The 13,396-nt window shown below is 43.7% G+C and overlaps 2 protein-coding genes across 11 annotated transcripts in view; both read right to left on the bottom strand.

The window, feature by feature from the left end:
- The window catches only part of LOC112242229 (ELKS/Rab6-interacting/CAST family member 1), a 238,353-nt gene extending 232,392 nt beyond the window's left edge, over positions 1 to 5,961 (bottom strand). For 2 of the 9 annotated variants that reach the window (XM_042318526.1, XM_042318532.1), the window contains exon 1: positions 5,721 to 5,959. The gene's annotated coding sequence lies outside the window, so the exon portion shown is untranslated. Of the gene's footprint in view, positions 1 to 5,720 lie in introns of all 9 variants that reach the window. The other 7 variants (XM_042318530.1, XM_042318533.1, XM_042318531.1 and 4 more) reach the window with 5 other exon arrangements.
- A 2,275-nt stretch (positions 5,962 to 8,236) lies between these two features.
- ninj2 (ninjurin 2) overlaps positions 8,237 to 13,396 on the bottom strand; it is a 66,838-nt gene continuing 61,678 nt past the window's right edge. For both annotated transcript variants that reach the window (XM_042318522.1, XM_042318523.1), the window contains exon 4: positions 8,237 to 9,382. In XM_042318522.1, the coding sequence (XP_042174456.1) occupies positions 9,234 to 9,382 (149 nt within the window). In that variant the 3' untranslated portion in view covers positions 8,237 to 9,233. The remainder of the gene's footprint in view (positions 9,383 to 13,396) is intronic.

Below are 13,396 nucleotides of genomic sequence, written 5' to 3'. Positions count from 1 at the left end.
TCCAAAAATGATGCAGAAAAAATTAATCCATGCTTTTGTCACTTCTAGTAAGCTCTATTTTCCGAGATAAAGCACTAAATAAACTTCAGATACTGGAGAACCATGGAGGTATTACTCCAGTGCTAGCCTCTGTGGCTTCCTGTCAAAGGGGCTGATTTCAAGGTTTTACTGCTAACCTACAAAGCATTGACAGGGATACTGGACCTGATCTCTCTGATTTGAGGTAGATATGTATTGTCCCTAGGGGGGCAGGAGACAGGGATACTGGAGTGATGGAGGTAGACTATGTAGTGGGGGTCTGGCCCAGGAGAGACAAGGGATACTGGAGTGATGGAGGTGGATTCTCTGTCTAAGGGGGCTGGGTCACTGGCTTACTGACAGGGATACTGGAGTGATGGAGGTATTCACTGATATGTATAGGCCCCCCTTGGTAAGGAGACAGGGATTGTCTGGTAAGTGGTGGAGGTAGATATTTGGCAAAGTGGGGGTTTGGCCCTGACAGGGATACTGGAGTGATGGACCCCTCCTGTCTCAGGTCCAGATAGTGTATAGGGGTAAGGTCAGGGATACTGGAGTCCTGTGATGGAGGTTCTCTAATTCTCTCCTTCTCTCTTTCTGTATAGGGGGAGCTCCAGGACTACCTGACATGATGACTCCTTGCTGTCCCCAGGGATGCTGCTGGAGTGATTTCAACTGGAGGTAGATATGTATAGGGGTGACATGAGACTCCTTGGGATACTGGCCATGCTGCTGCTCCAGTGATGGAGGTAGATATGTATAGGGGTGCTGGTCATTTATGAAGGAGACAGGGATACTGGAGTGATGGAGGTAGATATGTATAGGGGGAGGAGACAGGGATACTGGAGTGATGGAGGTAGATATGTAAGGGGTAATTTGATTTGATTTTGATTTGGAGTGATGGAGGTAGATATGTATAGAGGTAAGAGACAGGGATACTGGAGTGATGGAGGTAGATATGTATAGAGGTAAGGTGACAGGGATACTGGAGTGATGGAGGTAGATATGTATAGGGGTAGGAGACAGGGATACTGGAGTGATGGAGGTAGATATGTATAGGGGGAAGTGAGACAGGGATACTGGAGTGATGGAGGTAGATATGTATAGGGGGACAGGGATACTGGAGTGAGACAGGAGGTATACTGGAGTGATGGAGGTAGATATGTATAGGGGTAAGGAGACAGGGATACTGGAGTGATGGAGGTAGATATGTATAGGGGGAGGAGACAGGGATACTGGAGTGATGGAGGTAGATATGTATAGGGGTAGGAGACAGGGATACTGGAGTGATGGAGGTAGATATGTATAGGGGTAGGAGACAGGGATACTGGAGTGATGGAGGTAGATATGTATAGGGGGAGGAGACAGGGATACTGGAGTGATGGAGGTAGATATGTATAGGGGTAAGGTGACAGGGATATTGGAGTGATGGAGGTAGATATGTATAGGGGGGAGGAGACAGGGATACTGGAGTGATGGAGGTAGATATGTATAGGGGGGAGGAGAGGGATACTAGAGTGATGGAGGTAGATATGTATAGGGGGGAGGAGACAGGGTAATATCCCTTTGTTAGGTGTGAGAAAGGGGTGTGAAAGGGATAGTTTATTCTGGCATAACCCTGACATCAATGTGTAATAGCACAATCAGCTAAATATATGCAAGTGACAGGTAGCCAAGTGGTTAGAGTGTTGCACCAGTAACCAAAAGGTCGCTAGTTCGAATCCCTGTGCAGAAAAGGTGAACAAAAATCTGTTGACGTGTCCTTGAGCAAGGCACTTAACACTTATTGCTCCAGGGAAGCCATTGATAATGGGTGGCTGTAACCCAGCTCTCAGGGGGAGTTGGGAAATGCAAAACAAAAAAAACTCTCCAACTCACATGTGTGAAATAAGACAAACATAATCACCCACCACATGATTATTATGTGGGTAAACAGGCTTTATGTGGAATCCTGGGGGCCTGTACACACACACACACACCTGGTATAAACCTACATTTTCATTACAACAGCTGCCATCCAACACATAAGTGAACTCATTGCTGCAAAAGAGAAGAAATGAATATGGGGTGGGAAAGAAGTGAAAGTAAGAGCTTGGCTTTCTTCAGCTCAGCAGGAATCTAATACGTTTGCCCAGATTGAGCTAACTCCACCAAAATTAAACAATCTCAAAATCTACATTTTTCTTCAGTTAAATACGTTCTGAAGTGCTAACCCCAATTTTTTGGGTTCTACGGGAAACATAGTGTTATTACTGTGTATAAGGCCAACAATACAGCATTATCCTTCCTCTATACTACAGCATTATCCTTCCTCTACAATAGAGGAATATCCTTCCTCTACAATACAGCATTATCCTTCCTCTATATTACAGCATTATCCTTCTTCTACATTACAGCATTATCCTTCCTCTACAATGGAGCATTATCCTTCCTCTACAGTAGCGGACTATCCTTCGTCTACAATACAGCATTATCCTTCCTCTACGTTGCAGCATTATCCTTCCTCTGCGTTACAGCATTATCCTTCCTCTGAGTTACAGCATTATCATTCCTCTACAATACAGCATTATCCTTCCTCTACATTACAGCATTATCCTTCCTCTGCGCTACGACATTATCCTTCCTCTACAATGCAGCATTATCCTTCCTCTACAATAGAGCAATATCCTTCCTCTACACTACAGAATTATCCTTCCTCTACACTACAGCATTATCCTTCCTCTACACTACAACATTATCCTTCATATTCGGTACAGCATTATCCTTCCTCTGCAATACAACATTATCCTTCATATTCAGTACAGCATTATCCTTCCTCTACACTGCAGCATTATCCTTCCTATACAATACATTAATATAATTTCTCTCACTCAGCAATATCCTTATCCATTAGACTCTAGCAAGCTGATACATGATAACACACACACACACACACACACACACACACCACAAGTGCTTATTTTTAGTCAACTTGAAGTTACAGAAGTGAGAGATGGCAGGTCTTGACTTGCACATATTGGACTCCACAAACAACTCAGGCAGTATCACCAGGTACTGGGATAGGGGTCAAAGGGGAGGTGAAACCAGGTGTCACCAGGTACTGGGATAGGGGTCAGAGGGGAGGTGAAACCAGATGTCACCAGGTACTGGGATAGGGGTCGGGGGGGGGGTGTAACCAGGTGTCCACCAGGTACTGGGATAGGGGTCAGGGGGGAGGTGAAAACTATAAATCAACAACTAGAGGAGGTTGTCGTGACTAGTTCATTAAATTTCCATTAAACAAAAACAAAAAATGTACAGTATGTTATCTATAGTAGGTCAATAGTATGCCAGTGTCAATGTCATCCTCTTTCATTCTACACCATTCAAAGAATTTTATTTTATTTAACCTCTATTTAACTAGGCAAGTCAGTTAAGAACCAATTCTTATTTACAATGACGGCCCACCCTGGCCAAACCTTCCCCTAAACCTGAACGACGCTGGGCCAATTGTGCGACGCCCTATGGGACTCTCGATCACGGCCGGTTGTAATACAGCCCGGGATCAAACCAGGGTCTGTAGTGACACCTCTAGCACTGAGATGCAGGGCCTTAGACCGCTGTGCCACGCAGGATCGAATGAAACTCTACCAGCAGGAAAAAGACCCATCAAAGATCCATCCTCCAACAGGTCAGCTGTCTCCCATAACAACCAGATGAAACAGAGAGGTCGCTGTTATCAGTCATATCCCTGTAACCAGGGTCCAATGTCCCCACAGGGGGCTGTACCTGGTCCCAACTCCTCTAGTGGGAGGAGGGCTGTGGAGCAGCCTGGCATAAGGCCTTACAGTGGAGCAGCCTGGGATAAGGCCTTACAGTGGAGCAGCCTGGGATAAGGCCTTACAGTGGAGCAGCCTGGCATAAGGCCTTACAGTGGAGCAGCCTGGCATAAGGCCTTACAGTGGAGCAGCCTGGCATAAGGCCTTACAGTGGAGCAGTCTGACATAAGGCCTTGAATATGGACTGGGGTAGGGTGACATGTTATTAGGGCCTTATCTCCTCTATAGCAGGTGGGCTCTGACACTGAGACAGACTGTTGGCCCCCTCACAGTGGAGTTAGTACTGAACAACATAACAGTCATTCGCTCATTCATTCATTCACTCACTCCTTAATTATCTCTCATACAGACAGGCAGACTGACAGGCAGACAGACAGACATAATCAATTATCAGTCAACTGACTAATCAATGATCAGTCAAAAGGCCAGGACACACAGCATTGTGTAACGTATGACATGTACAATATTGAACAGAACCCAGGAAGAGTAGCTGCAGCACGAGCTAATAAACTAAACTAAAATGTTTTAAAAAGTGTATGATCTGAAGGTAACTTCTCCGGTAATTAACGACTTCATGAAAAATACAGACGGTACCTACTGCCGTTACAAACTAGGCTTACTGTAGCTTGCTGAAAAATACTACCGTTCAAAGAATAGTAAAACAAAATACAATGTTGTTATTCTGTCAAACTAATCTAGTTAGGGAGCAGCATTATTACTGAGTAGTTCTTAGGCTGTTTGAGGTAAACCCAGGCCCAGTGACGCGTGAATAACAAGGGGTCGATGACAACGTTTAGCCCCAGTCATGAAGCAACCTGTTGCCCGCTGTCTGGAGGATACGAGTCGTCTAATGGATACCGGGAAATGCCCACAAATACCGCCTCCTCTTACATTTACGTCCAAGTCAATCACGGGTGCTTTGGAACAGGCTACAGTCAATTACACAGGGCGTTTACAAACACTTTAGAAGGTCTAATGTTTAGTTCAGATTGGGTATTCTGGAAGGGAGCCGCGCCAGGGTTATTTGACTCCTGTGCTCATGGGAGGAGCTGGGGAAATGCCATTTCAACGGGCGGCAACATTACACTTTGGAGGTAAATCTCCTATAAACAAGTCATTCCCGTAGGAAAGCGTGTCGTAGATAAAATAATGAGTCTATCTAATCGGAGCTGTCGTAAATCTTTCTATAGCTTTTGTGTTTACAACAATAACGTCTGGCTACAATGTTGCCGAATAGGCCTGGCGATACACGTTGTATCCACACAGCGTAGCAACAATGTAACAACTTGCTGGACTAGGTTGTTGGCTCCTCGGTAGAGCGGGTGTCGACGTGCTGTGTTGGCCACGCAGCGAGTTGACAGCTCTTTCGTTAAGACTGACAAGTCAAAGACAAACCTTCAGTAAGTAAGACAGTCAAATGAACCCTCAACGGCAGTCTAGAAGACCCCGCTCACTACACCGACAAAACAACGCAACGCACTGATTCATACCCGCTGTAGTCGGCTATAAGACGGACTATTCCTCTGAGGAAACACATGAACACATTGAATAGTAGAATACATAACATACCTACGTTGTGTTAAACCCCAGTGAAACGAGACACCTCTTTTCCTCAACCGCTAAATACATTTTCCCTCCTATCTCGCGCTGCACAAGAGCCCAACAACTCGAGACAACAACTAAGTAAAGCTGCTATAATTAGAGTTAATTACAACAGGCATGCTGTCAGAACTACCGTATAACACACCACACACACTCAACACATGTACATGACTGCTCTTTCCTGAGACACACACACACACTCACGGCAATTAGACTGTCCACTTCTCAGCCCAGTCAGAAGTGGGCTTCAACCTAGAAAATCACTTTTAAAATGTCACCTACCTTCTTCTCATAAATCCGGTTAGTCCAGTTGTGTCAATTATCCGTATCCGGCGTCAGATAGAACCGTTATCCGTTGAGTAACCGTTACAACCGATAGAAAATGCCTCTTTTCCGAGCAGTTGATATTTTTCTCGTCTATTGCCAGCACTACCAGTAGATCCCGAGCCAGGGCGCTTCAGTGACGTAAGGATCGGGATGCGCGTTCACGAGAATGGCCTCCCTCCACTCCACCGCCGTACGTGCACGAGTCTTTCAACATCAGACGCTGGCGGGAGGGTCACGAGAGAAATGAACGGGCTTTCCTCTGTAGCAGAGAGACTTTCACCATAGAACACACTCTATTCTAGACCCTTCCTCGTGCAGCTCTTTGATTACTTGCCAGGTATTTCAAACAGAAGAGGGCGCACTTGGGTAAACACTTCCTCACCTCATCACAGATCATGATAACAGTTTATTGTCAAACCCTCTGAAGTTCTAACACTGTTTGGAAACGTCAACAAGCGTTTTAATGTAAGTCTAGCCGTTTGTAGTGAGCCCATGACTTTGTGTCTCGTGTCTCGTGTACTTTGAGAGCTATACACAGTATTATGTCTTTTGTTGCCTACAATCTACTTTTGTGTATGTCTAAGTATGTGTGTGTAGGCGGGTACAGCAATGTGTTCATTGTAATCCACTGTCAATGACAGTTGTGATAATTCCAGCTGTCAGTGTTGACCACCTCCCATACTGTCCCAGTCCAGTCCCCTGGCGCCAAGGTGGTGTAGTGTGTGTACCCCTTACACACTCACACACACACACACACACACCAGTTGTCACCCACCCAGACGTGGCCCAAGGAATGTGTCTGGTTCGGTCACCTGAGTGGCCACAGACCAAAGCCTTGATCATGTAATGACTTATTTGTCCAGGGTTGGTTAGGTTGCTTTACAAATGTAATCTGTTACAGCACAGTTACTAATTACCTGTCCAATGTAATCTGTTACAGTACCGTTACTAATTACCTGTCCAATGTAATCTGTTACAGCACTAATTACCTGTCCTAATTACCTGTCCTAATTACCCAAACTCAGTAACGTAATCTGATTACTTTGTTACATTTTGATTCGAAGAATACTAAAATAATCCATCAATCGCATTTGTCATCACAGTGGTCTCTGATTGGTGGTCATCAGTTGGTGTGTCATCATAGTGGTCTCTGATTGGTGGTCATCAGTTGGTGTGTCATCACAGTGGACTCTGATTGGTGGTTATCAGTTGGTGTGTCATCACAGTGGACTCTGACTTTGTGGTCAGACTTGCTCAGGTGGAATAAACCTGAAGGCCCATACTGTCAAAAATGTGATTGTCCTGTGTTTTATATACATCAATTGTACAAAACATTAGGAATACCTTCCTAATATTGAGTTGCACCCCCTTTTGCCGAGAGGGTTCCAGGTGTGTGGAAAGCGTTCCACAGGGATGCTGGCCCACGTTGACTGTATTGATTCCTACAGTTGTGTCAAGTTGGCTGGATGTCCTTTGGGTGGTGGACCACTCTTGATACACACAGGAAACTGTTGAGCGTGAAAAACCCAAGGTGCGCCTTACTACCATACCCTGTTCAAAGGCACTATTACATTCTGAATGGCACACATACACAATCCATGTCTTAGTTGTCTCAAGGCTTACAAATCATTATTTAGCCTGTCTCTTCTCCTTCATCTACACTGATTGAAGTGGATGTAATAGGTGACATCAATAAGGGATCATATCTTTCACCTGGTCAGTCTATGTCATGGAAAGAGCAGGTGTTCCTAATGTTTTGTCCACTCAGTGTATATTTCCTCACTATGAGGTTGGAATAATACTGTGTGGTGAAAATGATGATTATGCTCCTTTTAGTATAAGAGCTGTTTGAAAAGACCGCCTGAAATTTCAGCCTGTTTTGGTAGGATGGAGTTTTGCCCTGCCTGGTGAAATCACCATCTGGTAAAGGAGTTAATCGACCAATAAGAAAGAGCGTTCCAAACCTCTCGGCCAATAACAGCTAGTTTTCAGTATTCCCTTCCCAACTCAGACCAATAGAAATTGTTCTTTGCCAAGAAGCATTTTTTTTGTTTATTTTTGACCATTTTAATTGAAATCACAATAAGGCACTTCATTGTTAGCTAGAAAAGATTTGATATTGAGATAAAAACAGCTGCATTTGACCTTTAAACTTGCTCCTTTTGTCAATGCTTAATGGAATGTCATTGAGAAAGCAGAAAGCTGTCATAATGTAGTTTTTTTGCAAAACATCCTTTAAAAAGTAATCCAAGAAGTAATCATCTCGTTTTTCCTAAAGTATCTGTAATCTGAATACAGTGTTTTTGCTGGTAACATAAGTGATCACAGTTACATTTTTTTGTTGTAATCAGATTACATGTAACTGATGTCATCATTTACTCCCCAGCCATATTACTTATCCTTAATAAACACATTTATTCAGTATCACGTGTCTCAGCCCTCACTTAACAGAACATTTGACCAAGACACAGTTGTTTTATGGAGTTTATTGCATTAGATACACACTTTGGATACAGTGAGTATCATTCTTTATTAGTAAAATAAAGACCACTAGTAGTCACTGTTTCCCCTTATATTATCTGAAGACCCTATGGTCTGGAGCTATTCTTGGAAATCCCAGACCAAGGACATGCTTGAACATTGTTAAATTGTGGGAGGCAACCCGTTTGTCTAGAGAGACTAATCTGTAGCCCAAACACTTGTCTTTAATTTGATTTCTGAGCCATACACATTAGAATAAGACAATTCTACTTTTTGACATTTAAATTATTAATATCTTTCTTTTACAAATCTCTTCTGATAAAAAAAAGTTACAATAGAAAACAACAGTAAACCCGTATTGCCGCGTTTTGAAAGATATATCGCTGAAGTATATCACTCTAGGTTTAGGGGTACAGGTCAGTCTTCTGTCTAGGTTTTGGGGTACAGGTCAATCTACTGTCTAGGTTTAGGGGTACAGGTCAGTCTACTGTCTAGGTTTTGGGGTACAGGTCAGTCTTCTGTCTAGGTTGTGGGGTACAGGTCAGTCTACTGTCTAGGTTGTGGGGTACAGGTCAGTCTACTGTCTAGGTTGTGGGGTACAGGTCAATCTACTGTCTAGGTTTAGGGGTACAGGTCAGTCTACTGTCTAGGTTTTGGGGTACAGGTCAGTCTTCTGTCTAGGTTTTGGGGTACAGGTCAATCTACTGTCTAGGTTTAGGGGTACAGGTCAGTCTACTGTCTAGGTTTTGGGGTACAGGTCAGTCTACTGTCTAGGTTTTGGGGTACAGGTCAGTCTACTGTCTAGGTGTTGGGGTACAGGTCAGTCTACTGTCTAGGTTTTGGAGTACAGGTCAGTCTACTGTCTAGGTGTTGGGGTACAGGTCAATCTACTGTCTAGGTTTTGGGGTACAGGCCAGTCTACTGTCTAGGTTTTGGGGTACAGGTCAGTCTTCTGTCTAGGTTGTGGGGTACAGGCCAGTCTTCAGTCTAGGTTTTGGGGTACAGGCCAGTCTTCTGCACTCCAAATGCGGTGATGAAGATGTTGATGATGGCGGTGATGAAGATGAGGCCGGTGGCCACGTTGTTCATGATGTCCAGCTTCCTCTGGTTGGCCACGTTGTTCAGGTCCTTACGTGCTGGAACACACAGAGACCACCAGTGAGACCAACTGAGGTGAGACCTGATGCCATACAGTAGTGGTGTGTGGGTAATATCACAGAGGAAGCCGGTAAACAAGGCATATTGTAACCTGTTGTGACGTTGTGTTGTTTGCTCAATAAACCATTCGTTCATACGCCACCGTGATGTGCAATAATATACAACAACAACACAAACAGTCACACAGTGGCGGAATAAATTCAACCACACATACGTTTGTTTCATCACAAGACCGGAGAGAAACAAAGCAAATATTACATGTAACAAACAGTCATATGACCTGCAGCTTGGTCAAGCAAGTTCATGTTTTACAGTTTACTAAACAACTACTGGTTTAGAACTACAGAGTTACATCCAGTCAGCTACAGACAACTGGTTTAGAACTACAGAGTTACATCCAGTCAGCTACAGACAACTGGTTTAGAACTACAGAGTTACCTCCAGTCAGCTACAGACAACTGATTTAGAACTACAGAGTTACCTCCAGTCAGCTACAGACAACTGGTTTAGAACTACAGAGTTACATCCAGTCAGCTACAGACAACTGGTTTAGAACTACAGAGTTACATCCAGTCAGCTACAGACTACTGGTTTAGAACTACAGAGTTACCTCCAGTCAGCTACAGACAACTGATTTAGAACTACAGAGTTACATCCAGTCAGCTACAGACAACTGGTTTAGAACTACAGAGTTACATCCAGTCAGCTACAGACAACTGGTTTAGAACTACAGAGTTACATCCAGTCAGCTACAGACAACTGGTTTAGAACTACAGAGTTACATCCAGTCAGCTACAGACAACTGGTTTAGAACTACAGAGTTACATCCAGTCAGCTACAGACAACTGGTTTAGAACTACAGAGTTACATCCAGTCAGCTACAGACAACTGATTTAGAACTACAGAGTTACCTCCAGTCAGCTACAGACAACTGATTTAGAACTACAGAGTTACCTCCAGTCAGCTACAGACAACTGATTTAGAACTACAGAGTTACCTCCAGTCAGCTACAGACAACTGGTTTAGAACTACAGAGTTACCTCCAGTCAGCTACAGACAACTGGTTTAGAACTACAGAGTTACATCCAGTCAGCTACAGACAACTGGTTTAGAACTACAGTTACCTCCAGTCAGCTACAGACAACTGGTTTAGAACTACAGAGTTACCTCCAGTCAGCTACAGACAACTGGTTTAGAACTACAGAGTTACATCCAGTCAGCTACAGACAACTGATTTAGAACTACAGAGTTACCTCCAGTCAGCTACAGACAACTGATTTAGAACTACAGAGTTACCTCCAGTCAGCTACAGACAACTGATTTAGAACTACAGAGTTACCTCCAGTCAGCTACAGACAACTGGTTTAGAACTACAGAGTTACCTCCAGTCAGCTACAGACAACTGGTTTAGAACTACAGAGTTACATCCAGTCAGCTACAGACAACTGGTTTAGAACTACAGTTACCTCCAGTCAGCTACAGACAACTGGTTTAGAACTACAGAGTTACATCCAGTCAGCTACAGACAACTGGTTTAGAACTACAGAGTTACATCCAGTCAGCTACAGACTACTGGTTTAGAACTACAGAGTTACCTCCAGTCAGCTACAGACAACTGATTTAGAACTACAGAGTTACCTCCAGTCAGCTACAGACAACTGGTTTAGAACTACAGAGTTACCTCCAGTCAGCTACAGACAACTGGTTTAGAACTACAGAGTTACCTCCAGTCAGCTACAGACAACTGGTTTAGAACTACAGAGTTACATCCAGTCAGCTACAGACAACTGGTTTAGAACTACAGAGTTACCTCCAGTCAGCTACAGACAACTGATTTAGAACTACAGAGTTACCTCCAGTCAGCTACAGACAACTGATTTAGAACTACAGAGTTACCTCCAGTCAGCTACAGACAACTGGTTTAGAACTACAGAGTTACCTCCAGTCAGCTACAGACAACTGGTTTAGAACTACAGAGTTACATCCAGTCAGCTACAGACAACTGGTTTAGAACTACAGTTACCTCCAGTCAGCTACAGACAACTGGTTTAGAACTACAGAGTTACCTCCAGTCAGCTACAGACAACTGGTTTAGAACTACAGAGTTACATCCAGTCAGCTACAGACAACTGATTTAGAACTACAGAGTTACCTCCAGTCAGCTACAGACAACTGATTTAGAACTACAGAGTTACCTCCAGTCAGCTACAGACAACTGATTTAGAACTACAGAGTTACCTCCAGTCAGCTACAGACAACTGGTTTAGAACTACAGAGTTACCTCCAGTCAGCTACAGACAACTGGTTTAGAACTACAGAGTTACATCCAGTCAGCTACAGACAACTGGTTTAGAACTACAGTTACCTCCAGTCAGCTACAGACAACTGGTTTAGAACTACAGAGTTACATCCAGTCAGCTACAGACAACTGGTTTAGAACTACAGAGTTACATCCAGTCAGCTACAGACTACTGGTTTAGAACTACAGAGTTACCTCCAGTCAGCTACAGACAACTGATTTAGAACTACAGAGTTACCTCCAGTCAGCTACAGACAACTGGTTTAGAACTACAGAGTTACCTCCAGTCAGCTACAGACAACTGGTTTAGAACTACAGAGTTACCTCCAGTCAGCTACAGACAACTGGTTTAGAACTACAGAGTTACATCCAGTCAGCTACAGACAACTGGTTTAGAACTACAGAGTTACCTCCAGTCAGCTACAGACAACTGGTTTAGAACTACAGAGTTACATCCAGTCAGCTACAGACAACTGATTTAGAACTACAGAGTTACCTCCAGTCAGCTACAGACAACTGATTTAGAACTACAGAGTTACCTCCAGTCAGCTACAGACAACTGATTTAGAACTACAGAGTTACCTCCAGTCAGCTACAGACAACTGGTTTAGAACTACAGAGTTACCTCCAGTCAGCTACAGACAACTGGTTTAGAACTACAGAGTTACATCCAGTCAGCTACAGACAACTGGTTTAGAACTACAGTTACCTCCAGTCAGCTACAGACAACTGGTTTAGAACTACAGAGTTACCTCCAGTCAGCTACAGACAACTGGTTTAGAACTACAGAGTTACATCCAGTCAGCTACAGACAACTGATTTAGAACTACAGAGTTACCTCCAGTCAGCTACAGACAACTGATTTAGAACTACAGAGTTACCTCCAGTCAGCTACAGACAACTGATTTAGAACTACAGAGTTACCTCCAGTCAGCTACAGACAACTGGTTTAGAACTACAGAGTTACCTCCAGTCAGCTACAGACAACTGGTTTAGAACTACAGAGTTACATCCAGTCAGCTACAGACAACTGGTTTAGAACTACAGTTACCTCCAGTCAGCTACAGACAACTGATTTAGAACTACAGAGTTACATCCAGTCAGCTACAGACAACTGATTTAGAACTACAGAGTTACATCCAGTCAGCTACAGACAACTGATTTAGAACTACAGAGTTACCTCCAGTCAGCTACAGACAACTGATTTAGAACTACAGTTACCTCCAGTCAGCTACAGACAACTGATTTAGAACTACAGTTACCTCCAGTCAGCTACAGACAACTGGTTTAGAACTACAGTTACCTCCAGTCAGCTACAGACAACTGGTTTAGAACTACAGTTACCTCCAGTCAGCTACAGACAACTGATTTAGAACTACAGAGTTACCTCCAGTCAGCTACAGACAACTGATTTAGAACTACAGAGTTACCTCCAGTCAGCTACAGACAACTGGTTTAGAACTACAGAGTTACCTCCAGTCAGCTACAGACAACTGGTTTAGAACTACAGAGTTACCTCCAGTCAGCTACAGACAACTGATTTAGAACTACAGAGTTACCTCCAGTCAGCTACAGACAACTGGTTTAGAACTACAGTTACCTCCAGTCAGCTACAGACAACTGGTTTAGAACTACAGTTACCTCCAGTCAGCTACAGACAACTGGTTTAGAACTACAGTTACCTCCAGTCAGC

Source organism: Oncorhynchus tshawytscha, unplaced genomic scaffold (assembly GCF_018296145.1).
Source record: "Oncorhynchus tshawytscha isolate Ot180627B unplaced genomic scaffold, Otsh_v2.0 Un_contig_1952_pilon_pilon, whole genome shotgun sequence".
In the NCBI taxonomy this organism is placed as follows: domain Eukaryota; kingdom Metazoa; phylum Chordata; class Actinopteri; order Salmoniformes; family Salmonidae; genus Oncorhynchus; species Oncorhynchus tshawytscha.
Note: the sequence above shows the minus strand (reverse complement) of the source record. Positions and strands in the feature narration are given on the sequence as shown.